Below are 20,148 nucleotides of genomic sequence, written 5' to 3' on the forward strand. Positions count from 1 at the left end.
TGAAAATGAACATCAGTTTGTCTCGCAAAGTACTGAAAACTATCTTTATTAGAAAAAGTAGAAACAAAAGCACATTTACGCACGAAATGATTAATGAAAATTGTTTAATCAAATGTTTCATCGTACATCAAATCCAACAGCCCCCCATCGCCCACCCTGACAGTCCAAATAATCATCTAAGGGTTTGAAAAACGATGGAAAAAAATATATACACCAATAACATTTATTGACGAGCCTCAGGGGAAAAAAAAACATAACCTTAAGTGCTGTGGTTGATTGTTTAGATCACGTGTACAGGAAGTTAATGAGCAGGAAAATAAATACAGCAAAATAAATAATTGTTAAATCCATTGTCTCCGCTTATCAGTTGAAACAAAACGTTTTTAGGGTAACACCAATAGTGATTTTATGTCTGTTATTTTGGATGAAAGCATATCCCCTCGTTCAGATAACTAAATTAAGACATTTTGCATTTGATTTAAAGTATTTAAATGGACAATTACACTGTGAGGAAATGAAACGATAAAGTCTTTATGGCACATAATATGATGCTTGACTGTTAAAAGTAGAGATCAGGAGAAAGAGAGTAAAGATATCTTCACATTTTCACAATATCATTGCTATATAAATCGACACTGAGTGAGAGAGAGAGAGATTTCAGAGAGTTTCATCCATGTTACATTTTGCTCACCAAATGTCCATCTTCATCTCCCTCTCATTGAATGGACATGTAGGGCCAGTTGAAACTGCTCCCAGATAGCAGCATATCCCTGATGAGCGTCTCAATGGGCGTTTTACCCACCAGTCGAACGAAGAAAAGCTGTTCTATGACGGAGGAGGAGACCATCCGGAGCGCGGGGAGTCTCAGCAGCAGCTTGCCGAAGCGCGTGGGCTGGTTTGGGTATTGGCTCCTCACATACTCCTCGAGCGCGCACTGAGATTTCTCCTGAAGACCTTCTATGTGCGGTACGTCTGAAAGGCCGCATGCATCTGCATACAAATGCAGGGGAGTCAAAGAGACACCATGAATATAAACTCACATCATTCAAAAAGGATAACATCTCTGATAAATTTACATTAAAATATGCACAAACTTCTGTTATTTAACATGATTGTGTGTAATGGTTCAGACTTCAATAAATAGTAGCTAATATAATATTAGTAGTGTTTGCATTATTTTCTTAAAGAGGATTAAATTATTTGTTTGTGTCATTCAAAAGCGTTTGGCCTACAATACATTAATTCAGTAAACAAATATTTTTGCTTTCAAGAAAGCATTAGCATGGTAAAAGAACAAGCATTGTGCATTTCAGTTTCATTTCTTAATGTTTCTGCTGGTTATTTACGATAAAATAGAAGATATGTATAGGTTCAGCGAATTACCGAAACGAATGCTGCATCCTAATTCAAAGAGTTGAATTGAAACTTCTTAGAGATTAAAACAACAGTAATACGGAACGCATTGAATTCGAATACACTGTGAATTTATGTACTACACACTCAATTTCAATATTAATAGGACTCTGTAGGCTGTATAAAGGCCTAGCTATAGCCTAAAACTCTTTTTACAACCGAGTATTATACTAGCGATTCAGTATTCTTCAACACTTAAGGAAGTTTGACATCAGTGTGTGACTTTTAGAGGGTCTACTTTTTTTTCTGTCAGTACTAGGCTTATTATTTTTGGATGCATTCGGTCAAGCTAAATGTGTTGTGGCACTGTTAGCAAACCGTCTGGCGACATTTTAAACAAAACACACAAAGAAATGTTGTGGTATATTTGTGGTGTGTAAATTTATAATGAATTTAAAAGTACAACTACTTCTGTTTTGTCGATGTGTCGTGTCCCATATGATCCTAACTGCCACGGTAAGCGCGCGAGCGGCATGCTGTTGCTATGGTAACCCCCTTGACTGCGCGAGCTTATGTTTACCGCGCACTCCGCCTTAAACTTGCAGTCGAAGTTTGATGGTTACTTAAACGTTGTTTGGAAAAAAAAATGTATAGATATGCAAAAGTATATACGAAACAGCTTTTTGACTTTGACCTCATTTGGGGTGTTCAAGTTGTAATGGGGAATATGGGGGGTGTAACATGCGAAGCTCCATTTTATTGGCTAGCGCTTTGCTAAGTTATGAAATTATGGCTCATATTTATCTGTTCACATTTGAAGGACTAAATTGAATATTTGTAGGCTTATACTACTACTTAGGCCTGTAAGATTAATTGTCACACCAAAAGGAACATTTAAAAAGATAATTTAAACCGAAAACATTTATGTTGATTAGCCTAAATGCTACAGATGCAATTTGCCGAACATCACATAATTTAATGATTCTGTTCATGTTTAACATGATTACATGTACATGGTTATTGAGTAGCCTAATGCTCAAAATAATAATGTTAGGAAACCATCATTTTTAAACAACCCTTTAATCTGATTGTGCGCATAGCCTATGGTACTTTTGGCAGATTAATGGTCCATTATTTGAAACAAACATCGCGGAACAAATAGGATAATCTTATAGACACGCTCATTAAACTGTACAATAAGTTTCCTCGATCTTGAATGACTCGGGCCTATACCTGATGTGAACAGCACTATTGCTTTGGCACAGCTGTATTCGGCGGAGTCCACCTGCAGGGCCTTCAGTTTCTCCACCTGCTCCTGGAAGAACCGGATATGATCCATGAAGGCCACGACCCGATCCGCGGACATAGGGGACGCGTGAAGTCCAGCGGCGGCGAGGAGAGGAGCCACATGCAGCGGCATGGAGCTCTGCGCAGCGTTCAGAACAAAAAGTTCACTCCAGGTGAGTCTGAGGAGAGACACCTGATCCGTGATTTGAAGATCAGGAAAGAAAGGGATGTTCCTTGCCCATTCCACCGCACTGAAGAGCAAACGGGCCGCCAGCTCGCAGATGTTCTCTATGCCCATGATGTTACCGGACTGCATGCACTGGTTTCCATATCGTGAGGCTGGATATGGTTCAGCCCGAAGCAGCAGGGATATGTATCCGGATAGGTAACATTGGCCATTCAGGGGGTCTCCATTAGCCAGCGCGTAATGGCTCGGGTTCGGCTGGTTCGGTGGCATTCTTCCTCGCTGAACCGCTATCAAAACAGGAGGAGATGGAGAAGAAATGTGTGCATGCAAATAACATAATGTTATCTTGACTAAACGCATCTCTCACCCTACTGTTTGTGTATTGAATGCACTGCAATCATTGGAATAATGAAGTATCTACACTGTAAAAAAAAAAAAACAATTATGTTGGTTTAACTTATAGTAAGTTAGCCTTCCTGGTTGACTTAATATTTTGAGTTAATTGAAATTAAAAATTTGAGTTAATATAATAAAGACGATTGGTTTAATCAACAGAAACTCAAAAAATTATGTTGTCTGAACCACATTAATTATTTAAGTTGATTTGACACATCTATCTATCTATCTATCTATCTATCTATCTATCTATCTATCTATCTATCTATCTATCTATCTATCTATCTATCTATCTATCTATCTATCTATCTATCTATCTATCTATCACACTGTTTACACAGTTAACTGAGTGTACATGAAAACACGACTTTTCATGTTTTATTCATTTTTACACTAATACAATATTAATTATGGTATTATGTTACAATAAAGTAACTTTTTCTGCAGTGATTGATTGGAGGCTAACTCAGTAGTCTTGAGTTATTACTTGCATAAGATGCTTTATAAATAAGGTTAATGCTTTGTAATTATAAGTCATTTTTATGTACAAAGACAAATCCTTTAATTGTATCGCTTTTAAGTTATGCAATCTGGTATAAAGTTTATGTTTTGTTTTATTCATTTATATTAGTTGATGATATATATATATAAAAAAACAAGTAAAGCTATTTTATTTTTATTCTTTATTTTTATTGTTATTATCCTCTCTTTCTTTCTTTCTTTCTTTCTTTCTTTCTTTCTTTCTTTCTTTCTTTCTTTCTTTCTTTCTTTCTTTCTTTTTCTTTCTGATGCAAGTTTATGTAGGCTACAAAAGACAAAACCCACTGAACCACTCACCTTCGCGTCTCATGCCCACTTTCAGGCATTTCTTGAGGCGGCAGTACTGGCACTGGTTCCTGTGGTGCTGATCCACCGGGCAGCTTCTGTTGGCACGGCACGTGTACGTTAAGTTCCGCCGAACACTCCGCTTGAAGAAACTTTTGCATCCCTCACATGTGAACTGTCCGTAGTGCTTCCCGCTGGATTTATCCCCGCAAACCACGCACTCGATGTGCTGCTGGTTCTGCGCTGAGTTCTGCCCTTTATCCTCCGCGGAGGGAAGTCCGGTGTTTGGAGAGTGCGCGGCTGCGCTCAAGCGGTGGTGATGGTGGTGGTCTCTCCCCGGTCCGCTCTGATCATCCAGAGATCCCCCCGGTGCCAGTTCCTCCTGCGGATCTCTCCACACGCTCACCACCATGGCCATGGCTGGACTGCGAACCTTTTACGCGTCTTCTCCAGAATTATACAAGATGAAGAAGGCCGGTCGCGTTTTATCCATGCAGAAGAACCAACTGCTGTGGAATGCGCATCGAAGAGACTGAAGATATGCGTCCAACAAGTTCAGACAGCCAGATTGAAAAATCACGCCGATTTAAGGAACTCCGTGTTGGTGATATCTTAGTGCGTAAAAGGGACAATCTGAAACCCCAAATGAATCAGATCCGAGGGGAGCAAAGATACGGTGTAGCGCAGCCTTCTGTTGGCATGATTGACATGAGCATGAATTGATGAAATCTCCTCTAACTAAAAACGGCCTTATTTGGAGTATCCATAAAAATAGAGCTGAACAGACTCAACTTTGGCATGATGGTGATCCAAATGACCACACCTTAACTTGGTCTAACGCGCTTCAGTGGTGGTCTATTGAATGGTCTGTATTATGGACTCCATCAGGTATTAAAGCACAGAAGTGGGCGGCTCCTTTAAGCTCGGAAGCTCTGTTTGATTGGCCATTTAGCTCACATCCTTCCAAAGGCGACTGGATGCAATTATGTGCTTCAAGTCACTTTTTGGAAACACTGAGACTTTTATGCATTTGTACTTTTTCTCACACTGGATAGAAATAGGATTTTAGCTATTCAAAAGATAGTTTATACTTTTTTTAATCTTGACCAATACCTGAAATTCAATCTGCATGCTATGAGTTCTTGATGATCATTTTTTGCATTTGATTATTATAGTAGATTTAATCTTATGCTCATACCAGTGTATAAAAATAGAAGGACTGCCACCTAGTGTGAAAAGACAAACTATATTATGGGAAAAGTGCAATATAATATAATATAATATAATATAATATAATATAATATAATATAATATAATATAATATAATATAATATAATATAATATAATATATTTAGTGCTGTCAAATGATTAATAGCGATTAATCGCATCCAAAATAAAATTTTATTTTTACATAATATATGTGTGTGTACTGTGTATAATTATTTTATTTATATAATATTATATAAATATTTTTAAAATGTATACATGCATGTGTATTTATATATACATAATTATACACAGTACACACACATATATTATCTAAACACAAACTTTTATTTTGGATGCAATTAACCGCGATTAATCATTTGATAGCACTAAATATAATATAATATAATTTTTTATTATTTATTAAAAAATATTATTTTATTAAATAATACTTTATTGATTTTTTTTTTTTTTTTTTTTTTTACATGTGAACAACCAAGATATTTATAGGAACATGTATTACAATTTTCTTTATTAATAGCAGTGATTGCACTTCCAGCAGCAACTATACTTCTCATGCATAATTCAGTGAGTTCAAGGGTCAAAGTTTTGCTTTGAGTTGCTAGTGAACCTCAAGGCTCGGGATGGAGTAGGATCACATGATTGGTGGCATGTTTGTGAACAGGTTGTAGGAGCTGCAGGTTAAAGGGTCAAAGCGATACAATGAGCAAAGACAAGGACAGAGCCCAGGGTCAAAGGTCAAAAGAAAGGTCACTAGTCCAAAAACAATGTGCTAGATTTAGCTAGAATGATATTTAAGCATTATTTGTATCATCATTTTTCTATGAATTATTGCCTGGAATACCAACTTTATCTTGTTTTGAATTGTTCTAATGGGATCTAATGTTATTAATTGATAATTTAATAGTTGCTCTGTTAATAATTTACTATTAATCCACTGAATATACTATTAATTAATCTAAAATGTCTAATAAAAATATATTTACAAAAATGCATTTTTGCTCTAGGATCACAAGGTAACATTCTCTGTTCAGTGATTGAGTGCAGCCTAACCTCAGGTGCCTAAATCACAGCGCTCAACACTAGTGCTGGCACTTCATGTACCAGAAGAGCCACAGAGGCTCAGGGGCAGCGGGCGGTGTCAAAGGGCATCGCATTTCACATGCAGATGTGTGACCTCAGTGACCTCTGAAAGGACTAAGCTATTTGGAAGCCAAATGCATGCAGCTGGATCTCTGACAGACTGAAATGTACTCCAGCACACCTGGATGATATAAAGTAATTCTGGGTATCTATTACATATGATGCATTCCCAGATGTAGCTCATTTATTTCTAATAGTCTGGACTGATTGCAAAAGATTGATTAGCAGTGACATAGGTCTAGCTCACCGATTCACTTACTTAGTATGACTGGTAGTAAAATAAACAACTTGCTGTCTTCTTAAACTCACTAAGCGTTGAGATTCAGGTATCAACTGTGATCAGTATTGATTGTCTGCATATGAGAAAGAGGGTCCTTCACTGCCGTTTAAAGGAATGGAGGGTCAGGACCTCAAATAACCTCATTAAACACAGTTAAAGGCTTTTCACACTTGAAACAGTTAACCCTGGGTCATTATAAACCCTGGTTAAACTGAGCCCTGGGTTATCTTGTTTCTGCTTATACTTTACCTAGGGTTAACAATTAATCCCAGGTATTCATAAGCTGATGTTTCACACTGAATATTCCTCGAAGCCCAGAGTAAACTTCTGTTTTTACGCATATGTGTTTGTGTACAGTGTGCGTAATGCAAATTTAGTCACCAGAATAGTAAGTGTGTACTTGATTTTTCTTAGTACATGTGCATTGAATTTGTTTTGCACTAATCAGTTCGACAACAAGGCGGCAACACTGGCCCGGTCCGTTGTTTCACAGTAGAAAACAAACCTAAAGAGACAAAACAACAATAAAATACCAGACACTGCAACAACAACAGAATACAAAGACATTTTATCGGTCATAACTTCTGGAGAAAAATAGCGCAGACACTGGATAAAGATTAAACATTGTAGAGCATGTGTCGACACGCTATCAAATGGTGTATACTCTGAAAGGCTACGCATTCACACATACACACATTATACCAGCCCTGCACATAATATACAGGAAAAAAGTAGTAGGCTAAATTGTGCGTACGATTTACTAATTCAATCCCTCGATTTATAAATCATGCACACGATTTTCTAATTTGTTCTCAATTTGCTAAATCATGCCGACAATATATAAATATAGCAAACTAATTGGTAAATCATGCACACAATTTATAAATTGAGGGAGCGAAATAGTAAATTGTGCGCATTATTTATAAATTGAGGGAATGAATTAGTAAATTGTGCACATTATTTATAAATTGAGGGAATGAAATAGTAAATTGGGCGCATGATTTATAAATTGAGGGAACGAAATAGTAAATTGTGCGCATAATTTATAAATCAAGGGAACGAAAATAGTAAATTGTGCGCATAATTTATAAATCGAGGAAACGAAATAGTAAATTGTGCGCATAATTTAAAAATTGAGGGAATGAAATAGTAAATTATGCGCATAATTTATAAATCGAGGAAACGAAATAGTAAATTGTGCGCATAATTTAAAAATTGAGGGAATGAAATAGTAAATTATGCGCATAATTTATAAATCGAGGAAACGAAATAGTAAATTGTGCGCATAATTTAAAAATTGAGGGAATGAAATAGTAAATTGTGCGCATGATTTATAAATCGAGGGAATGAAATAGTAAATTGTGCGCAAGATTTATAAATAGAGGGAACGAAATAGTAAATTATGCGCATAATTTATAAATCGAGGAAACAAAATAGTAAATTGTGCGCATGATTTATAAATTGAGGGAACGAAATAGTAAATTGTGCGCATAATTTATAAATCGAGGGAACGAAATAGTAAATTGTGCGCATAATTTATAAATCAAGGGAATGGAATAGTAAATTATGCGCATAATTTATAAATCGAGGAAATGAAATAGTAAATTATGCGCATAATTTATAAATCGAGGGAACAAAATAGTAAAATGTGCGCACGATTTATAAATCAAGTGAGCGAATTAGTAAATTGTGCACAAGATTTATAAATCAAGGGAATGAAATAGTAAATTGTGTGGATGATTTTAAATCGAGGGAACAAAATAGTAAATCATGCGCACGATTTACTTTTTCCCCTACATGTCATATGCAGGGCTCCGTAAATACCCTTGCGTAGGCTACGCATAAAAAACGAAGTAGGCAAAAAATTTGGGCTTAACACTACATTGTTTCACACTGTACGAGTTTGGCACTGCAATGCGCAATGCAATATAAAACGTTCCTCCACCCGGGGTTAAAGGCGGGGTTTAGAATGATGATGACCCGGGGTTAAGCGCAGTGTGAAAAGCAGTTTAGTTCATGTTGGGCACTTTAAAGCCATGACCAACAATCCACAAAACTCCAACCTGATAATAAAGTAAGGTAAAGTAATGAAAATAAATTTCGGAAAGTGTTAATGGAGGAATTGTTTTACAGAGAAAATTATTCAGTAACTGCTAGAATCACATTTAATAGTTGAAAGAAGTTACGTAATTAACAAATAATTTGTTGTTTTCCCCTCCTTTTTTGGGACAAATTAGATGTACGAGCTGTCAACAGAATATCCGATAAATGTGACTCGGATGAGATTACACAGAACTGGTCTGTTTCGTTTACCACTCTGTCAACAGCTTGGACCTTCATGTTTACTGGGGGACAAATCTGTGTCAAAGGTCACAGGACCCTCTGTTGACCTGTTGAACAGATGGAAGCTTTTAGTTTCCCAGGCTGTCAGGGATCCCTCTCCAAGTGTGGGAAAGATTTGAGTCTTCACATTACATCATGGCTCTTAAACACACACACACACACACACACACACACACACACACACACACACACACACACACACACACACACACACACACACACACACACATTATACAAGCCTCAAAGACAGGGAAATTCATTAAAAGATATTATTATAAATTAGTTATGTAAATTTAAAAAAGTTAAGTTTTAAAAATGAGTAATAAAAATCTTGATTCGTCCTACATTTAGTCAGTGTGAATGCTTTACTTCACTAGAATTGTCTAGTTTTAATTTTTAAATTCTAATTAGATATATCTCCCATTCATTTAAGAGCCAATATATACCAATAAGAGACTACCCGTATCCACAGTGTTTTGTAAGGTCTTCAATTTAAATACTAAATTTAACCTTTGACCTCTGACGGTGACCTCTGACCCGAAGAGAGCAGACCTGTCCCCGCTCTGTAGGATAGAATTGATAAGATCATTCAGTGAATTACATAAAATGAAGAGTAGGAAAGGTACAAATGGATCCATCATCTCAGTCATGGCCATTGTTTTAGTATGACAGGACACTGCCTGAAAGGATCTTTGTCTTTGAGCTATAATAGTCATCCAATGAGAATTGATCTGATTAGAATCAGTTACTTGAGTTAATTTGTTCCAGAATCTCTATGCTAATAAATGAATGAGGTTTTGTGCCCCAGCTTTATTTTCAAAAGAATAATATGCTTTAACTTTTAAATCAGATAGAGTTTGCGCTGTAAAATATGGGGAAATTAAAATACTTTCTTTGGAATTGGCATATACACTTGCATGGACCATAGCTAATGAACAAAAAACATATATCATTATTTTTAGCATGTGTGAAGCAGTTGTGCTTAAATGTATGATGGTTCTTTAAAATAATTGATCAAGTTGATGAATTTAAATAGAGCTATGCTGCCATCTGCTGTTGGGTATTTGATATAATAATATGGATGTTTCATGTTCAAGTTGTGTATGTTTTAATTTAGATGCTGTAACTGGTAAATATGCATTTACATTTTTTCACTATTTTTAATCACTGTTTTTCAGTTAGTTCTGAAAAAATGTATGCAAGAATTAGAAATGTTGTTTAAAATAGTTTTAGATAAAATATAGCATGTCACACTGCAGACACTGCTTGAAATGTCTTGTCCATTTTTATTATTGATAACTAAAACTATTCGTTTTCAGCTAAATCTGAAATAAAATAGAAATATTAGATGAAAAACTTAACTCAAAATTAGAACTGTTGCCTTGGCAACTAACTGAAATAAATAAATTTACAAGCACATTTAAAGGTGCAATGTGTAAGAGTTTTGCAGTAAAATATCCAAAACCCACTAGGCCAGGGTTATATATTTTGTTCACTTGAGTACTTACAATATCCCAAAATGTTTGGCACTATTTGTAAATGGTGAGAAAATTGCAGTTTTAACCAAGGCTTCGGGACGTGTGAGGAGTCGCCTGTCAATTGCGTCATACCCGCGTTACCCTCGATTTCCGGTTTTATTTTGTAGAAACACCAAAGACGCTTTAATATTTACATGTTTATATAGAGAAAGGGAACAACTGTTTTGACATATTTATAGACAGAAAGCTAATTGTTGTTATATAGCTCCACGCGTTTAGTCTTATTGCTTAAAGGTGCCCTAGATTCAAAAATTGAATTTACCTCAGCATAGTTAAATAACAAGAGTTCAGTTCATGGAAATGACATACAGTGAGTCTCAAACTCCATTGTTTCCTCCTTCTTATATAAATCTCATTTGTTTAAAAGACCTCCGAAGAACAGGGGAATCTCAACATAACACTGACTGTTACGTAACAGTCGGGATCATTAATAATGTACGCCCCCAATATTTTGCATATGCCAGCCCATGTTCCCAACATTATGAAAGGCATTAGACAAGGGCAGCCAGTATTAACGTCTGGATCTGTGCACAGCTGAATCATCAGACTAGGTAAGCAAGCAAGGACAATAGCAAAAAATGGCAGATGGAGCGATAATAACTGACATGATCCATGATAACATGATATTTTTAGTGATATTTTTAAATTGTCTTTCTAAATGTTTCGTTAGCATGTTGCTAATGTACTGTTAAATGTGGTTAAAGTTACCATCGTTTCTTACTGTAATCACGGAGACAAGAGCCGTCGCTATTTTCATTTTTAAACACTTGCAATCTGTATAATTCATAAACACAACTTATAATTCTTTATAAATCTCTCCAACAGTGTAGCATTAGCCGTTAGCCACGGAGCACAGCCTCAAATTCATTCAGAATCCATGTAAACATCAAAATAAACACTGTACTTACATTAGTCATGCTGCATGACGAACACTTTGTAAAGATCCATTTAGGGTTATACTAGCTGTTTGAACTTTTTTTAATGTTGTTTAAGGCAAGCGTGAGCTCCGTGGGCGGGAGCACCAGATTTAAAGGGCCCCACACCCTGAATCGGCTCATTTCTAATTATGCCCCAAAATAGGCAGTTAAATATCTATGGGGTATTTTAAGCTGAAACTTCACAGGCACATTTAGGGGACACCTTAGACTTATATTACATCTTTTAAAAAAAAGTTCTAGGGCACCTTTAAATCAATTTTCCTTGATTTTTTGCAAGTACCATGCTTTACCATGCCTCAGAGAAAAACACTATTTTGTGAAGTAGCTAACATAGCATCATCAGATGCAGCTTTATTTTTAGTAACAGTAATGCAGCATTTTCTCCATCATACAATACGTTTTAAAATTAATTGCATGCCATTTATCAACACAAGCCATCCAGCATTTAATATGATATTCTAAAATCGATCAATCTTACTGCAGTGTGTCTCAAACAAGTGTCTCAAAGCAGCTGCCGAGCGAACGCACAGAGTAAACAAGCTACTAAAACAAGCTAAAATTAAATTGAAAACTTGAAATATAAAAATAAAAGCTAATTCAAAAATATATAGTAGCTAAATAATACTAAATAAGTGATCATGTCAGCTACTTTTGTTGTTTTCTTTAGCTAAAGTATCTTATAGTATTTTGAGTCTGTATGGCAAGTATTCTTACAGATATTATAACATAATAAGAAAACTAAAGATGTTGATTTCACAAAGATAATATGTGACCCTGGACCACAAAATCATAAGTCACACAAGTATATTTGTAGCAATAGCCAACAATACATTGAATGGGTCAAAATTATACATTTTTCTTTTATGCCAAAAATCATTAGGATATTAAGTAAAGATCATGTTCCATGAAGATATTTTGTAAATTTCATACTGTAAAAATATATAAAAAATGTATTTTTGTGTGTGGATATGTATTGCGAAGGACTTCATCTGGCCAACTTTAAAGGCGATTTTCTCAATATTTAGATTTTTTTGCACCCTCAGATTCCAGATCTTCATATAGTTGTATCTCGGCCAAATATTGTCCTATTCTAACAAACCATACATCAATGGAAAGCTGAAGTATAAATCTCAATTTGACCCTTATGACTGGTTTTGTGGTCCAGGGTCACATATAACCTCAACATTTTCCCTTTCCCTCCGGCATTATATTTACATCATACTTGTACAGTAAAATATATGGAGAAATATTAATACGATTTAGTCTGTTCTGCATGAAGCAAAAGTTTGTTTCCTGACTGTAGATATCATTTTAAATAAAGGATGGCATTCAGGAATGATCATATGCAATAACCACCTTTAACAGGCAGATGGCAGTGAAGAGCAATGGGAAAAACCTATGAAGCTCAATGCTTGAGGTGAAGAGATTTAAAGGGATAGTTCAAAAAAAAGAAAAAAGAAAATTGTCATCATTTACTCACCCTCAAGTTGTTTCAAACCTGTATGAATGTCTTTCTTCTGCTGAAAACAAAAGAATATATTTTGAAGAATATATGGGTAATCAAACAGTTGATGGACCCCATTGACTTCAATAGTATGAAATAGAAACAAAAAGGACTATGGAAGTCAATGGGGTCCATCAGCTGTTTGGTTTGGTTACTGACATTATTTAAAATATCTTCTTTTGTGTTCAGCAGAAGAAAGACATTCATACAGGTTTGGAACAACTTCAGGGTGAGTAAATGATAACAGAATTTCATTTTTGGGTGAGCTATCCCTTTAACAAAACACAGAAACAATACATGACATGCCGAATGTGTGATTTACGTTTAATTTAAAAAAGTTTCACCTCTGCATTGTCAAAAAATCATGAACAATACATTTGGATTCAAGCTGATTTCTTTCTATTTGCTTCCAGTTTCTTCCATTCACATTTTCCCCCCATACCACTATGTAGTTTGATACTATCATATTGTAAGCATACTAGAAGGAGTCGCTTGTTCATTAGTAAAACACTCTGGATGAGCAAGCAAGCTACTTTTAAACAATACAACAGAGACTCAAGCACAGTCAGCATAGGAAGGCGGAAGAAGAAGAGACCAGTAGAAGCAGCAGCAGGAGCCTTATCGATTGCGCATGCGCAGTCTGGTTGTTTTTCCACCAAACGGAGGTATTAAAGCAGAGTCAGAGCCAGAGCTCAGACACACAGCTGCATCTTCGCATGCAGTTACAACAAAACTCAATGAATGACAGGCAACTATAGCACTGAACCTGCCTGCAGCATTTCTGCACGGCAAAAAAACCTTAAATGATTCATAAAAACATCTGACAGATGATTGAATCTTTATATTTTCATATATCTTACAGCTTAGTAACATTTCCACCATGGTGCTCGGAAAGGTGAAAAACTTCTTTGTCAGCTACGACTGTCTCAATGACAGTAATGTCCCTGTCTTTGCCAGTGGGGACTTTGTGTCAGGTCGGGTTATCATTGAAGTTACGGGAGAAATCCGCGTGAAATCTTTGAACATTCACGCCAAGGGACTGGCGAAAGTTCGGTGGACTGAATCTCGCAATGCTGGATCCAACACTGCCTACACACAGAATTTCACCGAAGAAGTGGAGTATTTAAACCACAGAGACGTCCTTATTGGACGTGATCGGGGTAAGGAGCATTTTATTTAAGCACTTTTATTCACGAAAGATGTTCATGGGACTGAATGACAGATGCTCCTTTTGTTTGCTTGCTTCATATACATGTCAGTCTATTGAACAGGTTGATTCATTGGCATAGGTAGAAACTAAAAATGAGAACTATAGCTAACATTTCTTTAATAACAACAGATATGCAGATGATGCTTGGTGTAAGCGTCTTACTTGCTCTTAAAATAGTTTATTCCAGTAATATTTGAAATCCTGAATCAGATATTGAATTCTTTTAAAAGTATCCCAGCAATATGAAGGCTTAAATGAAGTTGTTTGTTAGAGCACGAGAGCTTATAAACAACATGCCCTTCTGCCCAAAACAACCACGGTTCATCTTTTACGTGAAATATTTTCCTTCAATATCCACAATAAACGTTTTTTATGTCGATACTTGCCTTGTAATCATATCGTGACATGCGTTTTTTAAATAATACGTTACAGTTTCTTTCATAGACGGTTCTAGTAAGTTTGTAGCCTTTGTTAGAAGCGGTTTAAACCTGTTCAGAAACTGGTGGAGAGGGGGGGTTGTGCGGACCGAGCCTCTGCTCGCTGATTGGTCGAGGTCAATCCTACTCTTTCGCTAATTGGTGGAAGTGCTCGTGTGCCCCCGGTGATATCATATCTTTGCAGAAGTGTCAAGACTGCGATGCAACTTATTCGCAACAATGCAGGACTGATTAAAAGTTCGTTTCAAATGTAATATTGTCTGCTTTCACCCTATGCATCATTCTGCATTTGTTAAAAGTATGTTGGCCTAGTCATTTTTTTTTTAAAAGGGAGCAACTGTAACTGCTGTAGAGACGTATGAACTCCCTTACTATGCCACTGGTTAGTATGGTAGACATAAATGTAATATTTTGTGTTTATATTCTGTGAATGTAATATTTTGAGGTATGTTCTTTGAAACAAAAGTACTTTGTAACCATTTTTTAATTAAATATGCCGTTTCTGTAATTAAGTCTTTTCCTCAAATAAAATTAGTAAAATTGTATTATTGTCTTGCGTGTTGTCTTTTTTTTTTTTTTTTTTTTTTAAAAAACGTGTCTTTCATTTTATTTAACCTTACACCTAAACCATGCTGCATTACACATGTGGCTTCCGTATGGGGGCGTATTCAAGACAAAAAACACGTTGGCTCAGCCAATCAGGTGCCGCCTAGTAATATATGCATGAGGAAATCCGGCTGAGAGAGGCTGCTCGCGCCGGTTCAGTCCGGTCCTCTCTAGCTCTTGGCTGCCTTCAGTGACAGGCTCATGGTTATTTACAGCAGGCAGTGGGATTGCTGAGATGGCAATAAAACGAACAGAGGCAATAAATGCATTTTAAAAAGTAAAAATTAATGAAAACAATATGTTTGACAAATTATTTCTGATGTTATTTAGGGCCATAATTATTTACACCAGTCTGGAACTACTCGGAAAAATGAAATAACAAAAACTATAATAATAATACGTAAAAGACAATAGATATTATTAAAAATAGCATCTATAAGAACAAATGTTCCTATATTCCATTAATTAATTTTGTTCTGAATTAAGTTATGCCATCATATACATTTTTACTAGTTTTGTTTGTAAATTGATAGATTATGGGTTTCTTTTGAAATGTATAAAAACATAACTGTGTTAAATTATTATGAACTGTTTGCTGTTGTATTTCCACTTTAAAAAAGGTTTTGAGAGAAAATTTCTATGATGATATTGTTTTGATGAAAAAAAACCCCTCCTTGTTGTATTTTAAAATCTTTTGTTCTTATGAAGCACTGAGACAATGTGGGTTGTATCTCTGTCTTTGTCTTGTTTTTAGGGTTCTTGAGGAATATTGCAGGTATGGTATATTGGTATATCGAATTTTATTCTCCTTTCTTTTAGATGATGACAACTGCGATGAAGGCTTCACCGTTCTTCACTCAGGACGACATGAGTTTCCCTTCAGCCTTGAACTGCCCCAGACGTAAGTAACTCTCCTGTCTGAATATACACATATATAATGTATTGACCGAAACGCTTACATTATTTTTTCATGCCTCTTTCCAGGCCTTTGGCGACATCCTTTGAAGGCAAACATGGCAGCGTGCGGTACTGGGTGAAGGCAGAGCTTCATAGGCCATGGCTCCTGCCCATGAAAACCAAGAAGGAGTTCACTGTCTTCGAGCACATTGACATCAACACTCCATTGTTACTGGTAAGAGAAAAGCATTTGAAGCCTAATGAGTATAAAACTGAACATTTGCTTGAGTTATGGTATGATTAGAGAGGCTCATATATTGTCCTTGTTTCATTCATAGTCTCCTCAGGCTGGCACAAAGGACAAAACACTTTGCTGCTGGTTCTGCACCTCAGGGCCTGTATCACTAAGTGCCAAAATTGAGAGAAAGGGCTACACTCCTGGTGAGATGACAAACCTGCTTTTTGGTAGACAGTTGGCCCCTAGTTTTGTGATCCTTGTTCAGATTGAGTGAATTTGGTTCGGTTTCTTTTTGCAGGAGAGTCCATCCAGATCTTCGCAGAGATTGAAAACTGCTCTTCCCGTGTGGTTGTGCCAAAGGCAGCCATCTACCAAACCCAGACCTTCTTTGCCAAAGGGAAGGTCAAGGAGATCAAGCAGCTCGTAGCTAATCTTCGTGGAGATCCTTTGCCCTCCGGCAAGACTGAAACTTGGGACGGCAAGATGCTGAAGATCCCACCCATATCTCCTTCCATTCTGGACTGCAGCATCATCCATGTTGAATATTCGCTTATGGTGAGTTCACAATCCATTTGATTCACAACAAGGTAGATTGGTCGCCGATACCTGCCACGCAGCTAACCTCTTGATTCTCAACAGGTGTATGTGGACATCCCTCGAGCTGTAAACCTGACCCTAAACCTGCCCCTAGTAATCGGCACCATTCCCCTCCACTCCTTCGGCAGCCGCACCTCTTCCGTTAGCAGTCAGTGCAGCATGGCCATGAGCTGGTTGGGATTGCCCGAGAGACCTGAAGGTATGGCACAAATCCTAAACATGTCATCTAGACTTTTTAAATCATGAGTGGGTAACTCTGGCCTTTGAGATCCACTGTCCTTTTGAGCTTAACTCCAACTCTAACACAGCTGAACAAGCTAATAATGGTTTTCAGGATTACTAGAAAGTTACAGGTGGGTGATTTTGATCAGGATTGGAGTTAAAGTGGATCTTGAGGGCCAGAGCCCTGCTTTAGATCATGGGTACTCAGTCCTGCTCCTTGAGGACCACAATCTTTCACAGTTTACTTCTAAACCTGCACCAACAAGCTGTCTCTAGTAAATCCAAAAGTTGATTTCCAGAGCCCTCATGTCGTTCCAAACCATGTAAGACTTTAATTTATCTTCAGAGCACAAATGTAGATCTTTTTAATGAAATCTGAGAGTTTTCTGTCCCTCCATAGACTGCAATGCAACTACCACATTGACACTTCAAAAGTTAATGATCTCTTTATGAATTGAAGCTTCAAAGTGTCAATTGCGTAGCTGTCAATGGAGGGACAGAAAGCTCTCAGATTTGATCAAAAAGATCTTAATTTGTGTTCTGAAGATGAATGAAGGTTTTTGCGGGTTTGGAACGAAATAAGGGTGAGTAATTCACCATTAATTACTCACCCTCATTTCATTTTTTGGTGAACTAACACTTTAAGATGTCCAAGATGGTTTGAACAGTCATGAAAGTATCAGTTTATTTTTGGTCTAATATTGACTTTGTCCTCAACTCTTCCAGCTCCACCAAGCTACTCTGAAATCATCACTGATGAGGAGCGACAGAACAACTCGGAGCTCCCAGCTGTGAGAGATGAGATTGAAGGACCACTTTACGCTTACATTCATGAGTTCCGCTTCCAGCCTCCGCCCCTGTATTCCGAGGTGTGTTGAGTTCCTAGACCTTGTAGTTTGTATTTTGCTAATGCATTTGAGTTCCTGTATCCTGAAAACTTGCCCTTCTCCCTTTTTAATAGGTTGATCCCAATCCTGATCAGGTGTGCGGATCTATGGACAGGAGACCAGATACCTGTCCATCCCGCTGAAAGAGTGACCACACCTGACCAGTGCTGTCAGGGATCTCTTATCTCTACAACCTCAACTGGGGTTTGTTCTTCCTCCATGAAGAGGCACGAGCGGCCATCTTGGTGACGCAGATGGATATCCTCCAGGAGACACTCCCAATCCAGGTCGAGTCCAGCTCAGTAGCCCGTAAAAGCTGCTGAAGATCTTGAGTGATCTCCTCCCCCTTCCATCATTGGTGAAAAGAGTACAGACAGGATTTGTCGGAGTTAAACTGTGCTCTTGACACCAAGATGGACTAAACACAACACCACTAAGTGTGAGAACTGTGTCCAAACATCTCCAACATTGTTCTGGATGTTATTCTTCACTTATTTGAATGATTAAACCGAATCATCTTGAAGATTTATTTGTGATCATTGTACTAAGAGCAACAAATATCTCCAGCCATCCTACAACCACTCCAGCAGAACAACGACAAACTTTCTTTTTTGTCAATTGTTTGTCGTTTCTTGATTTAGAAGAAGTGGCTTTACCACATCGATTTTCTTGAAATAGTTTTTGAGAATGTTGGAAACTGTAGATGTCGATGAAACAAGACCTGCTTCAAAGATTGTATGAGTGGGATTCTGACTTGCCACGTTGCCTTTCTGCTAGAAGGAAACTGCGAGAGCATCAAACAGCACTTGGCACTGATTCAAGTGGTGAAAGAAAAGAGACCATTGACAGCGAGCAAGGAGGACACTCATCGAGATGCAAGACATTCCTGAATCTGTCCTCCTCCTCTCGCTGTTATGAAATACGCAGAAAACTGCTCTCCAGAACTCTTGGTTGAGCCTCGCACTGTATGTACAACTAAGAGCTAACTAGACTCTCGACATATTCTTTTTTCTGTACTCGATTGACTGTGGGCTGTTGGCGTAGGCCTTTTAGTTGTTTAACGACTATTAGCACTTTTCATCGATTGCATTCAAAGTGTATACCGAAGCTTGGCTATAATGCACAACAAAACATATGATCTGACGTTTACATGTGATTTAGGTATGTTTGTTTACATAAACGTGCTGTTAACAGACAAACTATAATCACTGGTTATGCGTTTGGACTAATGAAACAATCGTTGTGGCCTTGGCACAAAACCATGTTTGTTTGTTTTTTTCCACTGTTAATGTGCGCTGTGCTGACATTTACCTGTTAAAAAAGGGACTATGTACTTCTTGTGAACTGTATGCATCCTTACTTTGATGTTTGTGCTCTGTGGGCCATGGTGAAAATTGTGTTTTGTATTTTACTTTGGATACTACAAGAACATTCTGAAACATGCACTTCCAGGGAATTAAATAACCCTCATAGAGACTGAACTTGTAATGTATACTGCATATAGGAAGCAACATTGCTCTTCAGTCAGTCAGGTTCAGAGCTAATTAAACTGGCTTCCATTTGTTTCCATTTCAGGGGTTGATGAGTGATGAAATGGGTATTAAGCTACTCCTAAGTTGAACGGTGCAATATCTGCTGTGTGTTTTCAGTGCGTTTCCACATAATTTTGTATTCTTGGCTTGTTTCTAACTTTTGTACCATTTTGTAGGTGGTGTATATTATGTCACAGCAAGAAAACATGTATGTTTGTCTGTTTTTGCTCCAATCCGTTGAAATAAATATGCCATTTTCTACAAAAATGCAAAGTTTATTTTTTCCTTCCCATCTTAGAATTGCATTAACATACTTCAAGAACACTGATTCATATTTACAAATGGGAAAACATGACACATTTGACAAACACAGCTGTTTCTACATGAGACTCAAAGATGGTGGTTACATTATGTACCTTAGCGTGTCTAGTGTTGCGGACCAGGTTTGTGAAACATGATGGGAATGAATGTAAAACAACATGAAACGCAAACAGATAGGCG

General features: G+C 37.1%; 2 protein-coding genes across 2 annotated transcripts; one reads left to right on the plus strand and one right to left on the minus strand.

Moving 5' to 3' along the window:
* Window positions 1-557: 557 nt before the first annotated feature.
* Window positions 558-4,466, minus strand: nr2f1b (nuclear receptor subfamily 2, group F, member 1b). The gene is made up of 3 exons (XM_067399042.1): window positions 4,061-4,466; window positions 2,587-3,114; window positions 558-990 (listed from the first exon to the last, which is right to left on the minus strand). The coding sequence occupies exons 1-3, from the start codon at window positions 4,464-4,466 to the stop codon at window positions 716-718; spliced, it is 1,209 nt and encodes a 402-aa protein (XP_067255143.1). The 3' UTR covers window positions 558-715.
* A 9,238-nt stretch (window positions 4,467-13,704) lies between these two features.
* Window positions 13,705-19,914, plus strand: arrdc3b (arrestin domain containing 3b). The gene is made up of 8 exons (XM_067397525.1): window positions 13,705-14,181; window positions 16,094-16,175; window positions 16,259-16,406; window positions 16,510-16,612; window positions 16,708-16,964; window positions 17,049-17,205; window positions 17,955-18,097; window positions 18,190-19,914. Exons 1-8 carry the CDS (start codon window positions 13,902-13,904, stop codon window positions 18,256-18,258), a joined length of 1,239 nt encoding a protein of 412 aa, XP_067253626.1. The 5' UTR covers window positions 13,705-13,901; the 3' UTR covers window positions 18,259-19,914.
* The last annotated feature ends 234 nt before the right edge of the window (window positions 19,915-20,148 follow it).

The sequence above is a fragment of the Chanodichthys erythropterus genome, chromosome 10 (genome assembly GCF_024489055.1).
Source record: "Chanodichthys erythropterus isolate Z2021 chromosome 10, ASM2448905v1, whole genome shotgun sequence".
NCBI classification, from domain to species: Eukaryota; Metazoa; Chordata; class Actinopteri; order Cypriniformes; family Xenocyprididae; genus Chanodichthys; species Chanodichthys erythropterus.